Source organism: Podarcis gaigeae, assembly GCF_964106915.1.
Source record: "Podarcis gaigeae genome assembly, chromosome: 1".
Taxonomy (NCBI): domain Eukaryota; kingdom Metazoa; phylum Chordata; class Lepidosauria; order Squamata; family Lacertidae; genus Podarcis; species Podarcis gaigeae.
The window spans coordinates 22,837,742-22,860,741 of NC_139678.1; the positions used below are offsets into that span (position 1 = coordinate 22,837,742).

Here is a 23,000-nt window from a genome sequence, read left to right on the forward strand (position 1 = left end):
TGCTTTACAGAGGAGGCCAAACAAAAAAGGTCAGGTCTCTACCCCAAGGAGCTTGCAATGTAAATTTTGAATGGGAAAAAATGACGGAGGAAGAGGAAGGCAAGAGGTGAATAATATGCACAAGGTCAGTTACATGCAGCTAGGAATTAAGCCAAATTCTTAATCTTGCTGTTGACTGGTGACTCTGAAACCTCTTTCTTCCTCCACCCTCAAGGAGGGCTTTTGCCTTCATTAGCTGCTTGCAGGTTCCATGGGTGCATCTGCTTGGCCATGGTAGCAAACTGGGCTAGAAGGAACTTCTGTCTGACCCAGCAGTCATCTTCCTATGTTATATTTCCACGTGTGCATGTTCTAATGTGTGGATGTAACCAACATGTGGTCACAAACAGGTGTGCCATATACTGGTACATTCATCAGGGATCCAGGATTGCCCAGTTACTTGTACACTCTCATTGGCAAGCCCAGCTTTGCTGCTTTGTAATATGAGCAACAGCTTGATTTCCTTCTACATGTGCTACAGAATGAATCTGCACTTGGGTGTGCATTTTTGAAGTTGGACTACCTCTCTGGAAAGCTTCCAGGAGCTCCGTAGACAAAGTTCAGCATTGAATGACAGATGACATAGCACTAGGCAGTGTCTCTGGAGAACAATTCTAGTTTTCTATGACTGAAAGGCCTGCCAAGCAAGCAAACATCTGCCTGCACAGGATTACCAATGGAGGGATTTGCTTGGTTTTTTGTGTGCTTTGTTTCTGAATCATGTTCTGAAGGGCTTGAGAAGTTGCTGTCAGAATTAAAAACAGCATTGTTTGCCTTCTCTGTAATAGCAGAGAGAAGAAAATATGCTGTTAGCATCCACTTGTGCTTTGGGAGTTGAAAACTCTGGGAGCGGTAATGAGGAAATTTTTCTTTGAAGCACTGGCCTTCCTAGAAAATGTTTTAAATCAAATCCCCCACAAACAGTTAAATAGACATAGAAGCTATATATTAATAAAGGTGCAATCAACCAAAAAAGTTGTTTTGCACAAGCTCCATTAAACTACCACACTCTCTCACACATCAAATTTCAATGGCTTGTACTAAGCCAGTGTGGTGTAGTGGTTAGAGTGGTGGACTCGTAATCTGGTGAACCGGGTTCGATTCCCCACTCCTCCACATGCAGCTGCTGGGTGACCTTGGGCCAGTCACACTTCTTTGAAGTCTCTCGGCCCCACTCACCTCACAGAGTGTTTGTTGTGGGGGAGGAAGGGAAAGGAGAATGTTAGCCGCTTTGAGACTCTTTCAGGTAGTGATAAAGTGGGATATCAAATCCAAACTCTTCTTCTTCTTCTTCTAAAAATTATGATGGATTGTGTCAGCTAATGTAATCAAGTTGCTTTCCTGGAAAGTAGATCACACAAATACGGTATGAACTAAAGTTCAAGAAACTTATGTTGAGAGACTGAGTGATTATATGGCAGCAAATCTACAGAAATATAATGCTCACATTTTAAACATTTGATTTCCAAGGCATAGGGAAAGCTGTATTTTAACCTTAAGTATTCAAAAATAGTCAGCACTCTTATACCACTTTAAAAGTCATGGCTTCTTCCAAAGAATCCTGGGGACTGCAGCCTGTTAAGAGTGCTGAGAAGTGTTAGGAGAGCCCTTACAGAGTTACAATTCCCAGCACCCTAATGATCAATTGTAATAATGAGCTGTACCTTTGAAGAGTTGGCATCCAGCACCTAAACACGGGACAGATATTAACCCGGCGATTTTCAAACTGTGTGCCATCTGAAAGTGTGCTATAAAATTAGGGGTTCTTTTAAGTATAGACTTCACATGAAAGGCAGCATGAGTTCTCACTAGCTCTACTGGAAGACCAAAAAGACAAAACAACAGAGGACAGCAACTCCCTGCTAGTTGCGGGATCACACAGCTCAAATTCTCTACAGATGGGCAACCTGTAGCCCCTGTGGGTGGTTTTGTAGTACATTCCCCATCATCCCATACTATCTGGGGCTTACAGGAGATGGAGTCCAACAATGTCTTGGAGGACCACAGTTTCCCCACACTTTCTGCCTAGACCCAACAACCAGGAGATGACCCTTAAAGATACAGCAGGCCTATTTTAAAGAAGTGTTCAATAGGTCACAGGCTCCTCCTGAATGCTTCTTTCATAGGCGGCTGTGTATTACTTGACTCAGTGAATGTTTCACTGCCCTGCTCTGCTATTCTTCTGTTGGAAGTGGATAATTTAGCCAGAGTGGCCAATTTTGCTGTGTTGTATAATCACACCTGATGCAGGGAAAGACAGCATTACTTACCCTCAGAGGAAGTGGACATTACGGTCAGGACAGACCTTTGTAGGCAAAAGCCCAGAGTCTCGCTCAGCAGAGAGCAGCCTCAAATGCAGCAGGGCTGGCTTGCCACATATTAAAGTCAACAAAGTGATTATATATTCAGTGCCTGTTTTTAACCTCTTTCCCCTGACATATAAGTCTTGAACACCCCAACACCACCCATGGTTACTGCAGTGATGAGTGTGCTTGTTCTCAGACCCCATTTTCAGATTATAATTATCCTTTAGCTAAATGTTCCTCTGGCTAAGTGCAGTGGGGTCATATCAGAAAACAGGTGGGTTGCACATATCACTGTCCTGCATAATGATGAGGTTTATGTTCCTATTGCAGGATAATTACCATTTTCATGGTGGCTGCCTGCCTCTTAAGTCGTGGGAAGACGCAGGTAAGATATGTCACAAATATTTCAACGTTTTATACAGAGAGATTTCATGACCGTGGACTGCCAAAGAGGAAGACCAGGACACAGTGCAATATTGGATTTGTGTTACATTGTTGGCTTGGGTCAAGACAGAACTAGAGCCTGACATTTGCATTAGACTTATTCTCTCATTCAACTTGGTGGTGGTGCGTATAACAACAACAACAACAACAACAACAACAACAACAACAACAACAGTGTTAAATGGCCTTTGTAAGAACAAAAATCAATAGCTGCATCAATAAGTAGAAGTTATGGTAAACTGACTTAGAAAAACCATGTAAAAACTAGTAAGGACCCAGCATTGCTATGCAGAACTTGAGTTCAGCTCAACATCTTCTCCACACCCTTATAGATCAGTGATTGAACACATCTCCAGCTTAAAGGACCAGGAAGTGGCTCATGGGATAGGCCTCACTCTTTCTGGGACCATGGAGAACTGCTGTCAGCCAAAGTAGACCAGTGGTGGTAGACTGTGGCCCTTTACAGGCTGTTGGACTCCAACTCCTATCATCCCCAGCCAACATGGTCAGTGATGAGGGATTGTGGGAGCTGTAGTCCATCAACATCTGGAGGGCCACAAGTTCCCCACCCTTCAAGTACAAAATCTTGGATTTGATAGACCAATAGTTTGATCTGGTGTAATTCAGTTCCTTATGTCAGCCTACCCAAATCCTAACCAGGTTCATAACAGATTCATCAAAATCGTGCCCAATCACCTAATAGGCAATGTAGTTAGGGCAGAGGTAATATATACTTCTACAGATATGGTGGTCAGGTGAAAAAGAGGGCAGGATTCTGGCACCTAAACAGTTTTGTAGACAAGGGAGTTTCAGCTGCTCCTTTCCACTTTTGCCAGATGGCGGCAAATGTATTTCCTACAGGCGCATCTTCAGGACAGAATTCCCTGCAACATGAGCTGTGACAAGAGACATACGTTGACAGAGAGATTCTTGATAAAACTATTGTCCCTAGAATACAGAAGGCAGAAGCAAATGGCCATTATTTAATTTACCTTTAAAATATATAGGAAAACACACTTTAGGCCAGAATTCTAAGGTGTGCAAGTGAAACCCAGACAGTAGAGAGTTGGTTGTTTTTTTTAAAAAATGAAAGGAGGTCCAGGCCCAGAGGCCTACCATTTGATGAGAATGAATAATAATATGTGACTGCTTTTATTTATTTATTTTTAAGATGGTCTTAATTTTTTTTAGCTGTTAATAATATTTTTAAATGTTTTTATGTGCGATGGTTTGTCTCCACTCAGTGACATTGGCCTTTTAGCACAAGGAGGTCCACTTGTATGACAGAAGTCCCCTTCCCTCTCATCTGCCTTTGTGCCCCCAACCCCAAACAGTATGGCAGCATTGGAGGTTGGTCCCCAGAATAGTTTGGAGAGGCACAGGGAGGATAATAGCTAGGGAACTTTCTGTTGCTTATTTTCAACTGTATTGTTTTGCCGCTTTGGTGTTTGCTGCCCTGGGCTCCTCTCAGAGGAACTGCAGGATAATAATAATAATAATAATAATAATAATAATAATAATAATAATAATAGAACCCTGGTATCGTAGCTGCATAGCTGTCTCTGGAATGCTAGGAGCAGTCTCTCTCTTTTTGGCTCTGAGGAACTGCAATATGAAACTGAGGAGATGGGGGTAGAGATGGAGATTCTGAGGAGAACTGTAAACAGGACAGAGAGACTGAGGAGATTACAGAGAGGGAATAAAGGATCCATATTGGCAGAAACAGTAGCAACAGTTTATGCCTTTTGCCGTCACATAGAAGCTCCAAGGCCAAGGTGTGTGACAGAATCTGAGGCCTAGCCCTAAAGCCAGCAATAAGTTTGTGAGATTCTGAATGCTCACCTGGCTGACTTGAAAGCTGGACTCTGCTTTTATTCCATTGCTTAGAAGTGTTTTAAAAATCATATACTTGCCTAAGCTGTTCCTCTTCATCCCTCGCCTCTTCCCTCCTTCCTGTTAAATAAATTCTAGCTGTTGCCTTTCAATTTAAATAATTTGCTCACTAGTTGCTTCACCTACCTAAGGTGGAAATTTACACATAGTAAAAAAATTAGGATAAAATAGTACACATGTTTTCATAAACATTCCACATGCTACTTTATATGTACAGTATAAGATGAAAATTTAAAAATAATTGCTGCAGTTTATTTAGAAATGCATCTGATGTGCATATGTCTGCAGCTCAGTTGGTAAAGCATGAGACTCATAATCCCAGGGTTGTGGGTTCCAACAAAGATTAAAAATATATTAAAATGTCACACATTAAAAACTTCCCTGAACAGGGCTGCCTTCAGATGTCTTCTAAATGTCAGGTAGTCTTTGACATCTGATGGGAGGGCATTCCACAGGGCGGGCACCACTACCGAGAAGGCCCTCTGCCTGGTTCCCTGTAGCTTTGCTTCTCGCAGGGAGGGAACCGCCAGAAAGCCCTCGGCGCTGGACCTCAGCGTCCGGGCAGAACGATGGGGGTGGAGACGCTCCTTCAGGTATACTGGACCGAGGCCGTTTAGGGCTTTAAAGGTCAACACCAACACTTTGAATTGTCCTCGGAAACGTATATATGATGTCTTCCAGTATTATTAAATTTATATGCTGCCCATCTCCTAAAGGGCCCTAGGGCAGCAACAGAGCGCTGTCCTCTTGATAGTCCCTCAAAAAACCACAAAAACCACATGTGCATGGCACAGTTAGGCAAGCTAAGATGCTGGTCCAACATTTGACACACCCCTTGTTATCCTCATCAAGCAGGGTGTTGATGAACACAACCTTCACTGCATTGTCAGGAAATTCTGCTGAGTCACACGCATTCATGGATCACACTGGCCCATGAACGCTGTGAACCCAGTTTCCTTGGAACTTGGCAGGCGGGCTGAAGAGTCTTGACTGGTGGGGCAGCTGGCTGAGCTGCTTGCACAAGCTGTCCTCTCAGGGTGGCAATCTCCTGGGCAAAGGCTTGTAGGGCTCAGTAGTCACCGATGATCACAGCTGCTCCCACCGCCCCCCAGCACCTTCATCCATTCCGGCACCTTGAGAAGGTGTGGGTTGGATCAAACTGTCCTGGATGTGGGGCTTGGATTTCATTTTCTAGTATAGACTTATTGCTCAGTTCAGCATGTTGTGGAAGCAAGGCAAGGATCACTGGTGCATGGCTTGGCAACCTAAAATGCTGATCCAACCGTAGAGATGCCTCTTGTATTCCTGTTGCAAAGGAGCAGAGCAGGCATGGCGTTAGCTCAGCAATACACTGGGTCCCGCCATGGCATTGGATTCCTAACCCATGGACTTCTCCCCTGGACTACACAGATGGCACTCAGGGCCTGGCTGCGATCTGGCCCTACCATCTGGGTTCCTCTCCAAAATCATCGTCAGGCATCATATTGAACTCCTCGCATTGTTCATCCCGGTGAGCCCAGCCTCTCCATGATGTCACCATGGGGCTGATGACATTACCCCCCTCCACCCCTTCTCGGCCTTTAGATTTGGGCTTATGTGGAAAACAGTCAGTTCAGGGGCCTGAACATCAACTTCCCAGGACCAATCACCAGGGACATAGCCCTTCTAGTGGATCAGGTATTGCAGGCAGCCGTGGTGCTATCTAAAGTCTAAGATGTGTCGCACTTCAAGTTATTCTTCCCACTTGATGTTCACTGGGGGGGGGGGGCTGCTGTCAGATCAGTATGAGTGTGGTGGAGGGGGCAGGGATAATAAGGGTGGAGAGCCAGAGAAGTAACCAGAATGTGACTAGGTTGATTTGTGCTTCAACGACACAGGACCCAAATCTGAGGCCTTCTAACCTGTGGCTTCACGCTCAGGTGGTCTTTTCCAGGTGGTTAGTGCACATCAGCAGCTTTCATATAAGTGGCCTTGGCTCCTTCTTGTAGCAGCTGGCCTTGGCTCGAGTTCTTGTAGCAGCTGTTGCATAGCTTGCAATTCTTGGACCAAGTCAGTAGCTGAAGCAACCAATAAAGTATGAGTGAAAGGTGCATGGGTGGAATCCATAGCTGGTAAGGAATGGAGTCTATTGAGTAGAGTTCTAGAAGCAGTTGTGTACAAATTTGGGAGTCCAGTGCAAGGGATCAAAATGAGCCGTCTTGCTGAAGCTGTCAACCACCACTAAAATTGTACTGTGGTGCTGAGGTTTGGGTAGTTCAGTGATGAAGTCCATAGAAACCATTTCCCATGGTCCAGTGGGTGTAGAGGGTAGTTACAGGAGGTAGGCCAGCCCACTAGCAGGTGTCACACAATTTTTGTACATTATTGCACCTATTTTTCTACATGGTGGTTTATTTTTGGCCACCAGAATTCACGAGCGACTGTGTGCAGGATTTTATGTTGTCTGAAGTGTCCTGTAGTGCAGTGTTTCCCAACCTTGGGCCTCCAGCTGTTTTTGGACTACAACTCCCATCAACCTTAGCTAGTAAGACCAGTGGTCAGGGGTGATGGGAATTGTAGTCCGAAAACAGCTGGAGGCCCAAGGTTGGGAAACACTGCTGTAGTGGGATTATCATGGTATTGCTTGAGCATTTGGGCTCTAAGTTCTCATGGTGGCACATAGATTGCTTTAGGATGAAAGAATAGTCCACCCTGAACAGAGTAGCCGGTGGAGCTGTCAGCATTAGGGGAAGTTAATTCTTTCATTTTTTTCCCCTCAACAAAGGGATCTTTGTTGCTCCTTTAAGGACCCCTGACAGTTAAGTCCAATCTGAGGTTGTGGCGCTCATCTCACTTTACTGGCCGAGGGAGCCGACGTTTGTCCACAGACAGTTTTTCTGGGTCATGTGAACAGCATGACTAAGCTGCTTCTGGCAAAACCAGACCAGCACACAGAAACGCCATTTACCTTCCCACCGGAGCAGTACCTATTTATCTACTTGCACTTTTTGGCGTGCTTTCGAACTGCTAGGTTGGCAGGAGTTGTCCACTATCAATTGCTCTGGATGAAGGGTTCAGTACAGGCTCCCATTCTGCTCTGGTGCTGTTGTATTCCAGCTTGCAGGAGAAGGCATCCTCTCATCAACTTTGAGTGCTGAGTATGTTGGCGATCTTGAAATGGAACCAGGTGAAAAACTGTGACCTGTGGAACTGTCGTTGATTTAGTGGCCAGGCAATCCCTAAGATGTGGTGGTCCATCTGGATCTCTATAGTGTGTTGCTGCACCTTGAAAGTGTCTTTGCACCAGATGGTGTGTTCTGTTTGGGCAGGGTTAATTTTGGGGATTAGTACATGTAGGGACAAGCTCCTCCTCCCATCTCTTCAGCCTGCAGCAGAATCACCCTGGTAGCCACACCAGAGGCATCAGGTTCCACAGCAAAGGTATGGGACAGATCTGAGTGGTATACGATCAGTTCAGAAACAAAAGGTTCCTTTAGGTGTTCAAAGGCTTTTTGTGTGTCTGCTGTCCACTGAAATGACTTATTTCCCTTAAGACAGTCTGTGAGTGCAGTGGTGGTTTTCAAACCTCCAGTAATCATTAGCAAAGCCAAGGAAGCTTTGCAAGTTTTTGTTTGGCTTTGGGGGACTGCCAGGTTAGCATGCCATGTGTCTGGTATGGGTCCATCTCTACCTCTTGGTGGGAGATACAGGTATCCAAGGAAGTTGATGCTGGAGGGGTCAAACTTGCACCTTTCCAGCTTGACATGGAGATTTTCCTGTTGTTAACCACTGGAGCTGGGGTGACTCCAAGCAGATAAGGATTTTGGCTGGTTAAACCACCACAAACCTGTCAAGAAGGTATCTGAATATGTCGTTCATGAGGTGTTAGAAGATAGCAAGGGCATTGCAGTAGCCAAATGGGATGACAGTATATTCATAATGGTCATATTGGGTTTGTAAAGCAGTCTTCCATTCATCCCCTTCTTGGACTCTTACTAGTTTGGAGCCAATCTGTGATCCAGCTTAGAGAAGATATTGATGGTGCATGGCCTTTGATCAGTGAACAGAGGTAGTGATTAGGGATGGTAATCCTGTTTAGCGCACAGCAGTTGTTACTCCTGATTTCTTCTTCGAACAGGATCGGGGTTCCAGCAGGAGATATGGAAGACAGGATGGATCCTCACTTGAGGTTGGTATCAATGAATTCTCCCAGTGCTTCAATAGTACCGTAACAGGCGCAATGAGATGGGAGCTGATACTCCTCTTTTTTGCAGAACACACCTCTGTCAGATGAGTATTTGGTGGGCTCTGCTGCCCTCACACACATGAATGGATCATGCTATGAACTGATCCCAGTTTCCTTGGAACTTGACCAGTGGGCAGACAAGTCTTGACTGGTGGGGCAGCTGGCTGAGCTGCTTGCATAAGCTGTCTTCTCAGGGTGGCAATCTCGTGGGCCAAGGATGGAGGGCTCAGTGGACATGGATTATTGCAGCTGCCTGCCCGCTCCCAGCACCTTCATTCATCTGAGCACCTTGAGGTGTGGGTTGGATCAAACTGTCCTGGATGTGGGACTTGGACTCGGATCTCATTTCCTACTATAGATTTCATTACTCAGACCAGTATGTTCTGGAAGCAAGCACCACTGTTTTAAAGGAGCAGGGCATGCATGGCTTTAGCATAGCAAGCGGGATGCAGCTCTGGACTGAGCAAGCAAACACCTGAGGAACTGTACCTGAGTTGTCTGTCTGTGCCAGTGCTAGCATCTCTGTGCCCTAGGTGACAGAGGAGGCAGCAGGGCCACCTAAGAATCAGACTGGGCATTAGCCACCTCCTCTGTGGGCAGGGGCATATTGGTAGAGGCTGATGCAGGCTGAAGCTCTGGTGGCATCAGGGGCAGTGCTGGTGGCAGAGTAGTTGAGGCTGGTACTTATGAGATAGGTGGCAACCTGCTGAGATCCCTCACCTGTAGACTCCTCCCCACAATGCACAGATGGAAGTCAGGGGCCACACCACAGTCTGTCCTAACCGGGTTCCTTCCCCAGAGTCATTGTCAGGCACCATTTTGAACTCCTCCCACTGCTCATCCCAAGTGGTCCAGCCTCTCCAGGTTGTAAATAAGGGGCTCATTCCCTTTCGTCTTTCCCTTAAGGGTGAAGACACACCCAACAAGATTAGAGCAGCGAGTCCACTCTGGAAACTCCTTCCGTGGAGGTTTTAAAGCAGAGGTTGGCCATCTGTCATGGATGCTTTAGCTGAGTTACCTGCATTTCAGGGGGTTGGACTAAATGACACCCCCCCCCCGGGCTTCCCTTCCAATTCTACAATTCTATGAAACAACCTCAAAGTATTCCATCATCAAGCTTAGTTCCCCCCAAGGCTAAGCTCTAAAAACCCTTGCAAGTCTGAAGCAGAAGCTGATGCTGATATATGGCCCCCATCAATAATCCCCCTCTCTATTTCTCAGAGCAATCCTGCAATTAAAAACAATTGGTTTTACTAGTGGAGAGCACTAATAGTACAAGCACACTAATGAACTGATGAATTCATGAATGTTTGTGCAGTGTTTTGTTAACTAAAAAAGGCAAGCAGCCCACCTGAAGCCCGTAGGGAAGAGGAAACCTGAGGGTTTATCTTCAGTTGTGAGGCCAGGAGGAAGCAAGGCTCACTTTAAGAATAAGAATAAAATGCACCTAATTCTTCTGACTCCACTCACATTCCCAGAGTGTCTTCTATAAGGTTTATATCCATAGATATAGATGACAGGTATCTCATATAACTTCTGTACCTTGCCATAAAGCCGAGGGATAAGTTGAGAGTTCAATGTTATAGGGTTTTTTTTTGGGGGGGGGGGGGATACTTCTTCAGGCATTTGGGATATTTAAAAATGAAGGGGAAAGATGCACAGTAAAGTTCAAAGGCCTGTTTCTAGACAACAGTCATGTTTAAATTGCAAGAAAAGCACCACCACCTAGGTTGGGTTAAGTGCATCATTTTTGCTTTGTTTTATCTTGCTCCATTACTAAAGATACAAACATTACCAAAGAATATTTACATTACATTATGTCTGAAAAACAAGGGAAAGGTGGGCAACTTCTCCCATCCTTTCTAAATGGCTCCCCTGGCTATACAGTGGTACCTCAGGTTAAGTACTTAATTCGTTCCGGAAGTCTGTTCTTAACCTGAAACTATTCTTAACCTGAAGCACCACTTTAGTTAATGGGGCCTTGTGCTGCTGCCACACCGCCGGAGCACGATTTCTGTTCTCATCCTGAAGCAAAGTTCTTAACCTGAAGCACTATTTCTGGGTTAGTGGAGTCTGTAACCTGAAGCATATGTAACCTGAAGCGTATGTAACCTGAGGTACCACTGTAGTCAACAAAAGAGAGATGTACAGTAAATAAAAACGCTGCAATTTTAATTCTTTTTGATAGGTTGGCTATGTATCCTTGCAAGTCCCTTCCACGAAACGAATGCATTTATGCTTCCACACAGTGGAATTATTAAGTTTCATGTGCTTTAAACAAGCTTGCATCCTGAATGGCAGATTGCTGTATTTATAGAGAGTTGAACGCTGCTAGTGGCAAACATTGGAACAATGTGGGAAAGTGATGGGAGAGAGGGTAGTTTCCTGAAGACCTCGTGTTCACCCAGCAAGATCCTCTAATGGTCTGCCAGAAGATGCATGATGGAATTTGGAGAAACTAAAGCCAATGATTTAGTTGAGCCACCTGGTCTTTTGAACTACAGTAGTTTTTCCCAAACTCATTTTTAGCGCTTTTTTAAAAAAGAAACCTTTAAAAATGTCTTTAAATTTGTTGTTGCTTTTCTTTCCTTCCTTGTCTCTTTCTCTCTTTGAAAAGAATATCAGAATATTGAAAACTTCAAAATCCAGCTTGTGCAATGGGATGGGGTGGGGGACATAGGTACAAAATACAACTGTGTATGTACTATACCTTTAAAGCACCCCCCGGCAAGAAACCTCAACTGTTGTTTGTTATGGGTGCTGGGAATTGTAGTTCTGTGAGGGGTAAACTACAGCTCTGAGGATTATGGGTGGGTATGCTTTGAGTGTCCTTTAAGGATATGGTGTGATAATTTTGCAGTAGTTTTACATCTAGGGCTCTTCCACACTTCACTTGTCCTGTGCATTTATTTATTATTTATTATTTTAATTTTTTTGTCCCGCAGCTTTCCTGGAGAAAACACACACTTTACCACTGAATGGGGACAAATGGCAACCCATGCAAAACCTGATTGCCATTTGCTTCAATTCACTGTTCCGCTGTGGGTTTTCTTGGGTGAAAGCGGCAGGTCACATGGCAGTGTGGATGAGCCCTTAGTTTAATAATTGCACATTTAATGACAAGAGTAAATCTAGCCCTGACCCAAAAGAATGGAACTGTGATATTATCTCTATTGTGCACATTCTCTAGTGGTAGAATGCTTTGGGTTTAGGATCACAGCCAACTAGGAGTTTAATCATGGCACTTGTGGGTTCTTTCATTCACCTACGGTATCTTATAGTGGTACCTGAATTTGTGTGTCTGCTGCAAATTTCGCAACTCAGCACCAAAGTGTGGAAGGGAGAATCCGAATTCATTCTGATCTGTGTTTATCCAGGTTTCCATTGACTGAGTGTCCTTTTCTTTTCTCTTTTTAGCAACAATGCTCAAATGGGTTTGAGATGGACCGTACCTTGGGCCAGTGCTTAGGTAGGATTTTATTGCATCAATTCCTTTGAACTTGGACTCAACTGACTCTTCATTATGTACAGTGCCTTTGTCTGATTGTAGCATATTGGTTATGGTTCTGTCCTTCAGTATGTCTGCTTCAGGGTGTTAACTGCATCTGCTACTTTCTGTTCCTCCAGAGGGTAGGACCCAAACCATTGGGTTAAATTACAAAGGGATTTCAACTAAATGTTAGGAATAACTTATTGGTGGCATGACCTGTTTTCCTTTGTTAGAGGTGTTTAAGCAGAGGCCTCTATCAGGGATACTTTAACATCAGATTTCCTGCATTAGCAGGGGGTTAAACTAAATGACCTTCAGAGTCACTACCAACTTTATGATTCTAAATGGCTATAGTTAGGGATGATGTCATTAATACATGGTGACAACAGCCAGGCTGCTGGATTTTGTACGTATAACCTAGGTTCAAATCCATACTTGCCAGTTGGATCCATGTATTCATTTGGTGGTATTTAGTATGACCACCAAATCTTTAGTTAGGAACATAGGAAACTGTTATATACTGAGTCAAATCACTGGTCCATATTGTCCACACTGATTGGCAGCGGTTTTCAGACAGGGAGCCTTCTCAACTCTAGCTAGAGATGGTGGAGATTGGACTAGGGACCTTTTGCACGCAAAATAGATGCTCTCCCACTGAACCCTCCCCAAAACTCATTCATTTTTTAGCTCTCTGGCAGAGGAGACAAAACAGGAAGAGGGTCTCCAAAATGGTGTCTGCAGTCTAATCTTATTAATCAGTTTGTATCTGTCTGAAGTCAATTCATTACGACACATGAAATAACTTTCAAATGTTGGTGAGAGCTAAGAGGAGATCTGAAACAAATCCTCAGAGTTTAATATCCTGTAACCATGTTTATGCAAGCAAGAGTGTAAAAGAAGCTTGCAGTTCCAGATTAAGAGCCAAGTTTCACAGCTGCCAAATCAAACCATCAGTGTCGGGGGTGGTGGTGGGGAACCACAAGCCTGAAATTTGCATCCCAATGTTCTTTTACAAATGTGTTAGTGGAAAAAGGCTACAGTAGTTTGCAATTAGCAATGAAACCGTAGTAGAGAAGGCAATAAGAACTGGATCTTTTACATTTTCACTAGAAACGTAAGAGTAGGATAAGATAAAATCATGTGGGTTAGATGAGGTTTTTTGAGTAGTCTAGTTTATGCCAGACCTCCCTGTTGGCCTGTGTTGATCTTGCCAATGCAGGTCTACATTTTATTGCACCATTAGATGGTTCTTAGCAGCTGTGTGACAGGATGTTAAAAATGGGGATCTGGGAAATTGCATTACTGCTTCACCTTGTGCACAAACCATTATCAATCTGCATGACATGGCAAGACCAAGGTAATATCAATGAGCCTTCCATTGTTTTAGTTAATGAAATGTATGTATGTAATCAGGCCAGGTAGGGGGAGGGACCACCCTGCCCACACAATAGGGGGAGGATCTTACCTGGGAATCATCAGTTGGCTTCTTCCACCCTACCCACCCTCAGTTAAGACTTCTTTGGCAGGTTAACCTTTTCTCCACATCAAGGTCACTGTTGAAGGGCCGGAAAGGAAATCTCCTGCATTGGCAGGTTTGCCTTTCCCATAGCAAAACATCACAACTTTGGCAGTATCAGGTCTTGGGCAGAATCCTTTAGTCTATTTTCCCTAAATGGGGGTGGGCATTTAGCAGTGACCCACACCCCCCTTTTCTTTACGGCAGCAATACCACGGTTCCCCGCTAAAGGAGTTGTTTTTGAGGGGAGGCTTTGGCCTTACGCCTAGAGGTTGTCATTGCACTCTCCTGTGACGGCGCCGTAATGGGGGCGGGCTCTCTCTGCTTGAACATATGTTCTCCAGAGCCAGCCCATCCCCCCCCCACACTGGACAACCCTGATGTTCCCCAGACAGGGGACGGGAAGGGATAAACGCCCAATGCCTGAGCCAAGGTCTACCCACATCTGAAACATAATAAAGTTGTGTCTAATTTTAATCCCATAGCACGTTGCCTTGAGTCGTTATTCCACACAGGGGCCGCCCAGGGTTTGGGGGCCCCTGCCTGTCCACGCAATGCATATAAATGATGAATGATGAATTGATTAAATGTACAAACATTAGTTGTTGACTGATCTAAATAGCAAATGATTGATTTGCTAAATAAACCTTTAACTGGCAGAGAGATACATTGTTTTTCCCCTTCTGCATCCTTTCAGATGTTGATGAATGTCGGACTATTGTCGAGGCCTGTAGAGGAGATATGGTGTGCGTTAACCAGAATGGTGGCTATCTCTGTATACCACGAACAAATCCCGTTTATCGATCACCATATCTGAATCCTTACCCTAACGCATATCCTCCACCACCTCCAGCCCCAGCTCCTGCTCCCAATTATCCAACTGCTGCACGAACTCCAGTCATTTGCCGGTTTGGTTACCAAATGAGCGAAGGCAACCAGTGTGTGGGTAAGTAGCAAAATGTCTTATAATATTTCTTTTATTTTATTATTTTAATAGATGGCTGTGTTATTATTATAATCTGAAATATTTGTCCTGCTATTTTTATTATTGCACCAGTTTTATCCCAGTTTATTCACATTTTATCTATCTATCTATCCGGGCAAAAAAGAGATTAAATCCTGACAAATTGAAGATATGATAATAAAAAATATAGAGATCAAAAAATTAACTGTTATAAACTGACATAAATACACTGCTTATATAAAAATAATTTTATGAAATCTAATGGCAATTATTGGGGGGGAAACTATACATCTACTTCAAAAGCAAAAAAAAATATCAAATCCAAATGGAATAAGGAGAGAGCTTTTAATTAATTATCATTTATCTGTCTCTGTGTTTATATACCTACCAAATGTATTTATGCTAGTTCATCTTTTTATCTTTTTATCTCAGATTTTCTATCATGCCTATTTATTTATTTATCAATCGTTGTTATTATTTATTAGATTTCTTACCCACCCTTTACCATAAAAGGTAAATCAATTAAAAGGATTTACAATCGAGAGAGTAGGGTAGCTCCTAAAAATGTGAGCTAAGAATATACTGATGTAAAAGTCCATGTATTAAGTCAGAAGCTAGTCTGTTTTGTTTTTTAAGAGGCCCAAATCCTCAGTGAGAAGATATTCAAATTGGCAGATAATGAGAAGACCATCCTTCTTCAATGTATAACCTTGTGGAGGCCTTCTTTATTTTGCCATCTTTTAATAATGTTTTATGGTATTTTGTGTAAAGGCATGGACCTCGCAAATTTAATAAACTTGGGTTTTAAATGTGTGTGTGCCAACACTCATGCATTTTAAGGTCAAATTGATCACGGTGAAGCTATTTTTTATATTAAAAAATCCTACCCCAAATATTAGGTCTGTAGGTTTCTAGTGCTTCTTCTTCTTCTTTGGCGATCACTCATAGCTGAATAGAGCCTGAAAAGTCTAGGTGATGAATATACAACATTTCTGTTATGATCCATGTTACGCACAATCTCTTGTTATAGCTAAGCAGCTGTGTGCTTGGCAGTAGCAGCTGTTCCCAGGGACTAGAACAACAACAAATACAGCTCTGATCATCCTTACATCCACTTGCAATGCCGGCACAGGTCATGATAAAATACCAGTATGGTGGTCTTTTCCCAACAGGATGCTTCCATATTTTGTCCAAGCATAAACCCATAAGGTTTAAGTTAAAAGTAATTCCTGGTGAAGTTCAGTCTGTTTGGATAAGGACGTCACACTGGGGTCATCCCATTAGTATACATGGAATCAAAAGCTGTAAAACTAATAGGATTCCAGGGGATCAGAGTGAGAGCAAAAGCTTGGCTGCGCTGTTTTTTGGAAACTATTTTTGTCTCATGCCAGCTACTTTCAGTAATTCAGTCCATCATCATCCTCTATGTACAATGGTCCAAACATATTTGTCTGCTGCCTTTGCCAACCTGATGCCCTCCAGATGTTTTGGTTTACAGTTCCCATCAGCTCTGCTGGTTGGGGATGGTGGCAGTTGTTCTTCAAAACATCTGGAGTGGGGCAGCAGGTTGGTGAAGACAACTCTAGATTGTCAGATGAAATACACAACAGACATTATGGCTTGTCCATTCTATTTATGTTACATCATTTCATAGTAATTGATGGTGAGATTCCCCCCCCCCCCTTCAGCTCATATGAGGTATCTAATTTAATACGATATCTTTGGAGGGCTTTCAAAAACTCATTTTTATTAAAACATTTTATGGGCTAGTGTCTAGTACATTGCATGTTAACATTGACATACCATGTGGTGCATTGTATTCACAAAAGCATTTACAGTGGTACCTTGCAAGACGAATGCCTCGTAAGACGAAAAACTCACAAGACGAAAGAGTTTTTCGTTTTTTGAGTTGCTTCGCAAGACGAATTTCCCTATGGGCTTGCTTCGCAAGACGAAAACATCTTGCGAGTTTGTTTCCTTTTTCTTAAAACCGTTAATACCCAGGGAATCCATGCTTCGCAAGACGAAAAAACTCGCAGAATGAAAAAACTCGCAGAACGAATTAATTTCGTCTTGCGAGGTACCACTGTAATGTATTCATTGTGGGAATGTGGCTTAGTGGGAAGACTGTCCATTGATTTAAGAGGTTGAGAGAGTGAGCAAGGATGCAGTAGCCCACTTCCTGCCCTGCTATTCCAAATGGTTCATTCTCTCACCATTCTCTCCAGCTTACACCCCACTGAATGTGGCAAATAAAAGTAGTCAAAAGGACCATTGGAGCAGAAGGGCAGGAGTTCACTACCCCCAACACATACTCCCTCGTTGGCTCTGAACTCTTAAAGTGATAAGCAAAGTCTCCAGGATAGGACCTGGGAACCCTGCTTTCTTCATTTCCTGCATTGTGAAGGTTCTTCATTTCCTGAGAACTAGGGGTTGACAAAACCAGTCAATTTGGCTTTCTCTCAGTTTCTCTTTTTTATTTTAAGTTCAGTTTGTAACATTTCTACATTGGTTTGCAAACTTTAAGTTTGTCAGCGTGTTGTTGTTTTGTTTTTATTTTTTTTGTACCCAGTGATTGGAGAAACTGCATTACAAAATTCGTGGAAGTGTGAATTCTGAAGGATAAGTGCATTTTGGTCCACATATTCTATTGGCAACTGTGAATTAGAAAAGTCCACATTAAAATGTACACTGTACCAAATTTCTCCTCTATCCCTCCTCTGCACTCACAGACATATGAAACTGCCTTAACCTGAATCTCAGAATCAGTCCATCTGCCCCAGTACTGTTCACTATTCACAGCAAGGACTCCCCGAGATCCAGGCAGTGGTTATTCCCAACTCTGCATCTTGAAATCCATTTATTCTGGGGTCATCTGAAATGTCCATGGCTGCAGGCTTGTAGGGTAGGCATTTCTTCACATTTAGTTCTCAAGCTAAATTGCTTATTTGAGTCTGAGAAAGGGTTTTCATTTATCAGATTGGCTAGTGACCAAGGGCGTGTGTCTCTTCCACTGTAGATTATGATTTGCCCAATTTGCTGAAGCCATCAAGATTGTTCTAAGTATTGCTACATTTGGCAGACATTTCTGGCATGCCTTAGGGTTGTTGCCTTAGAGTTGTGAACTGGAAAGCTTTCTTTCTTGTCCTGTGATTATAGGATTCTAGTGCTGACTATGCTCCCAATATGCAATTGTGCACCACCTTTCTGCTTTTCTCCCTAAACTTGGGGAAGCAACCATGTAGCATACTACTGACTGACTTCTCATCTGATTAGAAAGTTGTGATTGCTACACACTGAACTTCTGGTTTCTTAGTGGGAAAGAACTGAAGGGGATCTTCAACAATTTAGCTGAGATTCCTGCATTGTGGTTCCAGTACTGGCTTAGAGAGACCACTATATGCATTTAAGAATTAAATTATTGCCTTGCTAGAGGAGGCAAATGGTGTATCTAATCTAGCAGCAGCAATTTTGAAGTTGTTGGCATCTGTCTATCTCGGGAGACAATGAAGGAGTGAAGTCAAACCATTGGAGAGTTACACAGCACCTGCTGTGGCTGTAGAGACCAATATGGGAGAGATATGTTTTACTGCAGCTAGGGCAGATGAAGGCGTCCAGTTGTGCTGATGCAGGTGCACCACGCCGTTTCTTCTCTTTGAGCTCATTCCAGAGGTTATTCCTCTTCCGGTCACTGCTGTGGATACACAACCTCTCTGTCTGTCTCCAGGCACTATGGTCATCTGCATGGGATTCCCACACAGCGGGGTTGATGTTGCCAGCCATCATGTCTCGTTTGCAGACATCTTAGAGTTGGTCTGCCAATGGGCCCGGTGCCTGAATCCAGCTCTCCATAGAGCACATCCTTGGGGATCCTGCCATCTTCCATTCTGTGGAAATGACCCAACTCCTAGATGGGCTACCTTCCCAGGTTCCTGAGCCCCATCTGCTTTCTTGACCATGGAACCCACTATTGGTCTTGTTCACTCAATCTGCCAGAGCTTGTCTTCACATGCAGGAGATAGACAAGACTCACCAAGGGTTTATGACCTATTGGCTACGCTCACCTGGTTTAGCTGACCGGTCAAAGCTGTTGCCCAGGGTGTGGCCACTGTCACATACTGGCAGCTTCAAGGAGCAACAACCAAGAGCTGAGAGCAGAGTGGGGACCAGTTGTGGCCGAACTACTCCAGAAGGAGCATGACATTTCCCCCAGCAGAGATAGTGCCCCTTCCCATACACCCCGTATGCCCCATACTTTGGAGTAACTCACATGGTTTATACAAGTGCTGAATTGACATGAATCATGTTACCAAGAGGAGCTCTGCCATTTGCATGTTTGCCATATTTGAAACATGAATGAAGGATAAAAAAATATATGCTTAAACAACATGGATTAATTAGGGCATTGCAGCCCAAGCAAGCAAGCTAGACATATCTACGTGTACGGGGGAATACCACCATAGACACAACTGCTATGAAGTTGCTTGGATCCAGGTGGGAGTAAATTGCATTCCTGAAGCAAAGCATAAAGCACTAAATCTAGGCCAACGTTTTTGATCCGGCTGTGACCCCTTTTAACTTATTCCTTTTTTGACTGTTTTTCTTGTAAGCTCTTAGAATGCTCAGCCATAATAATGACCCTTTTGTTCAGTATCCCTCCTTGGCACACCGTGACTGAAGCAAAGCCTCACGTTCTTTCATTACACATTCATAAGCTAAGCTGAAAGTCGCTTCCAATTTCCCTTCACCCCACCCCTGCCATTTCCTGCTTCACAATGATTTTCGTAATCCTCGTTCAGAATTGTTAGAAAGAAACGCAATGGGTAGACTTTTTCAAAAAAGAAGAAGCAGCTTTCCTGCTAAAATATTTAATGCAGAGTGGCTGCATGAAAAAGCAAAGATATGAAAACATGGAAATGGGTAAGGAAAGGGGGGAAATCATTTGTAACAGAAGGGGAAACATAGGAACAGTGATAAAAGGAAAACAAAGAGAAAATCCCATGCTCTCCTCTTCCTCAACTAGTAGGAAGATCAGACAGTAGCCTTCTATGGGATTTGCTTCCTTGTCAGCAGAGACGACTGTATTTTTGTAATACTTTTTTATTTGCAAATTCACAGCATGAGCCTAGAGATGCATGTGTGTGCACCCAGAGAAACAGTGGAAGTTTCAAAGCTGCATCAGTTTCCAAAAGCAGCAGCATACCCTGGGAGCCCACGGGGCCCCTCTGCTTGCTATGGGCTGCATTTGGATAGCTGATAACCCCAAAGTTGCAGGTTTGACCCCCACCTGGGACAGCTGCATATTCCTGCATTGTAAAAGTTTGAACTAGATGGTCCTCAAGGTCTCTTCTGACTCTACAATTCTGTGATTCTATGACTTGGTTATCTATTGCTGGGTACATTAAAAAAACCAAAAACTCTCTTCTTCACTGCCCTTCCCCCCAAAGCAGGTTGGATATGACATATAGCTAGTAGCCCCCAGCCATCAGTGGTCATTGGATATTAATGAGCAGATGACGCTGTGGTTGTTTCATCTCCCAGCAGTGGGGGATTCCAAGGTATGCATTGCTGGAGAAGGGCTGTAGCTCAGTGGTAAAACATCTGCTTTTGCATGAAGGAGATCCCTGGTTTATTCTCTAGCATCTTCAGATATTGCTGGGAATATCCTGTTTGAAACCCTGGAGAAGCACTGCTGGTCAGTGTAAACAGTGCTGAGCGAAATGGATCAATAGTCTAATTCAGTATAAGGCAACTTATTAAGTTCCTATACTTGCCACATTTCGGGAAGAAGAGTTCTGTGCCTTTCAGAATTCCATGTGACACAGAAATGGAACTGGCATAGTATCTCCTGGCATGAAACAGCACTGGTGGAAAATGTTTCACCTGGTGAACATCTGTCTGCCACGCAACTATTTCCCCATATGTAAAAAGGTAGCAGCTATAACCCTTCTATTGTTATTTCCTTTGGGAAGGTCTGAGTGCAGGGAAATGGAAAATAAGAAATGGAGCAGCAGTACAGTTTTAAATTTAGGGAGATGGGAAAGTTGTAGAAACAGGAGACTGAAACTCACCCTTATCAGCATTCTGCATCTCATACTAAGAGCATTCTCCTTATGTCTTTTCCCAGGCAAAAAATATTTTATTTTCAATTCCATTTTTGGCATTATGAAGCTCTCCAGTAAATTAGCAGGCCAAAACTTTTGATCTTCATAAGTTTTTTTTATATATTGCTATTTATTTCAGAGTACAAATAAAGTAAAATTGGGATGTTTCAATGGCTAGGGGGAAAACATATCAAGTAGATGGAAAGATTTTACTTTATATTGGAATAACGATATAGGCAGAAAAGTGGTGCTAGAGATAATATAAATAAATATATAGATATTCCCCCAAGGTCACATTAAAACAATATTCTTTCCTTCCCTCTCCCTCTTTGGCTCCTGTTCCTTGGAATAGGTTTGTAAATCTGTTTTGGCTGGTGTCTCTTGGAACAAGTTATGATGAAATTATTTTTGTTGTTTATCTGTGCTCAGCCTATGTTTCTTAGAATAGGTTTCAATATTTCGTTTCCGAAAAATGTGGGAATAAAACAAATTATTGAATTGTTAATATGATTCATATTTTAGCTATTCTTTGTTCTGTAGAGGTCTTTTTGCTCTTAAAAAGTTTTTTTTTTTTTAAAGAAGAGATTGGTAGAAATCCTTTGACTTTTAGGGGCATACATAAAGCAGCAGCACAAGTGTGTGTGTGTGTGTGTGTGTGTGTGTGTGTGTGTACGTGGCTTCATATTGTCTCTCTTCAGCAAGTGTATGTAACCTCCTAAAAATAAAAAATAAATACCCCCAAAAGAGATGATCTGTTTCAGTATGGGATATCTTGATACATCTCTCATAACTTTTGAAAATAAATTTATTCTCCTTACCACATAAATTGTGGGTAACAGTTTTACTTAGGAACCAGATAAAATACTTTGAAGTCCAATTTTGGCTTGTGCGGACAGCTGTTTGGTCATGAAAACAACGAAGGAGTGAGCAGCTTTCATGCTTTCATGTTTTCATGCGCTTGTCTTGATACAATTGGCTCTCAGCCTCCTCCTGCCAGGCAAAATCCACACTACAATTGGAAGACAGGCAGGGCCTGACTACGTGAACAAAGGGACTTCTAAATTCCATGAGGCAAAACTGTGTCCCATATCCTCTCAAGCAGTGGCTCTAGTAAGAAAATAGCTATCAAGAGTATTGGCCAGAGAGGCCATGGATTGTATGGACCAGGGCCAGATTGGAAGATTTTGCTCACACTGTTTCGGTTTGCAGAGTTGAATTATTTATTGCATTTTTATCCAGACCTTCCTTCAGGGAGGTGAGGGAGTGTACAGAGTGTCTCTCTCACTCATATTAACTTCTTAAGAACCCTGAGAGTTATATTAGACAGAGACGTGGCTAAGTGGAGATTTGATTTCAGATATCTGAATCTGTCCGGTACTGTACAGTACAGTACATATCATTGATCTGGTTGTGGATGTAGTTAACAACACTTGGGCTTGTGTGTGTGTGTGTGTGTGTGTGTGTGTGTGTGTGTGTGTGTGCACAGCATGTTTTGCTAAACCATAGTTAAGACAAATTACAGTTTGTCTGGGTGCAGATATAATGAGTAAACATGGTTAGTTAGAATTGAAAGCCAAAGCTTTCAGTCTTCTGCTTCCATTTGTGCCAGAAGGGAGGGAGGAGCCCACAAAACCAAGAGAAATTCGTATAACACTAAAACATAGTTCATCACTGTGTCTGACCAGCTTTCTTTATTAGTTGCTTACTCTCCACACTGTTCACTGTCCTTGCTTTCCTTCTGTTCAAGCTTTTCTTTTTCTCCTAATTTCAGCATTGCCAAGTCCATTAAATTCAGCATGTGTCTGTTAGTTCAGTCTGTTCTGATAGTAATTTAACATAGCATGGGAACCATTTTACATGCTGGGTAAAAGAATGCAAGGAATGAACAAATGATCTTGGCCCATTAGCAAGTTTTCTTTACAAGTCACTAAATGATTGGGGGGGGGGGGAATCTCTCTATTCCACAGAGGGCATCTGCACATGTACTTATTGCCTTGGGAAACATGGGTAGTTGTACAT

The 23,000-nt window shown here is 43.1% G+C and overlaps 1 protein-coding gene across 3 annotated transcripts in view; it reads left to right on the forward strand.

The window, feature by feature from the left end:
• FBLN5 (fibulin 5) overlaps positions 1 to 23,000 on the forward strand; it is a 53,624-nt gene that overhangs the window by 1,276 nt on the left and 29,348 nt on the right. The window contains exons 2-5 of one of the 3 annotated variants that reach the window (XM_083735815.1): positions 2,676 to 2,730; positions 8,800 to 8,850; positions 12,325 to 12,376; positions 14,611 to 14,859. In XM_083735815.1, coding sequence (XP_083591941.1) covers positions 2,676 to 2,730; positions 8,800 to 8,850; positions 12,325 to 12,376; positions 14,611 to 14,859 — 407 coding nt within the window. Of the gene's footprint in view, positions 1 to 2,675; positions 2,731 to 6,079; positions 6,360 to 8,667; positions 8,851 to 12,324; positions 12,377 to 14,610; positions 14,860 to 23,000 lie in introns of those variants that run through there. The other 2 variants (XM_083735817.1, XM_083735816.1) reach the window with 2 other exon arrangements.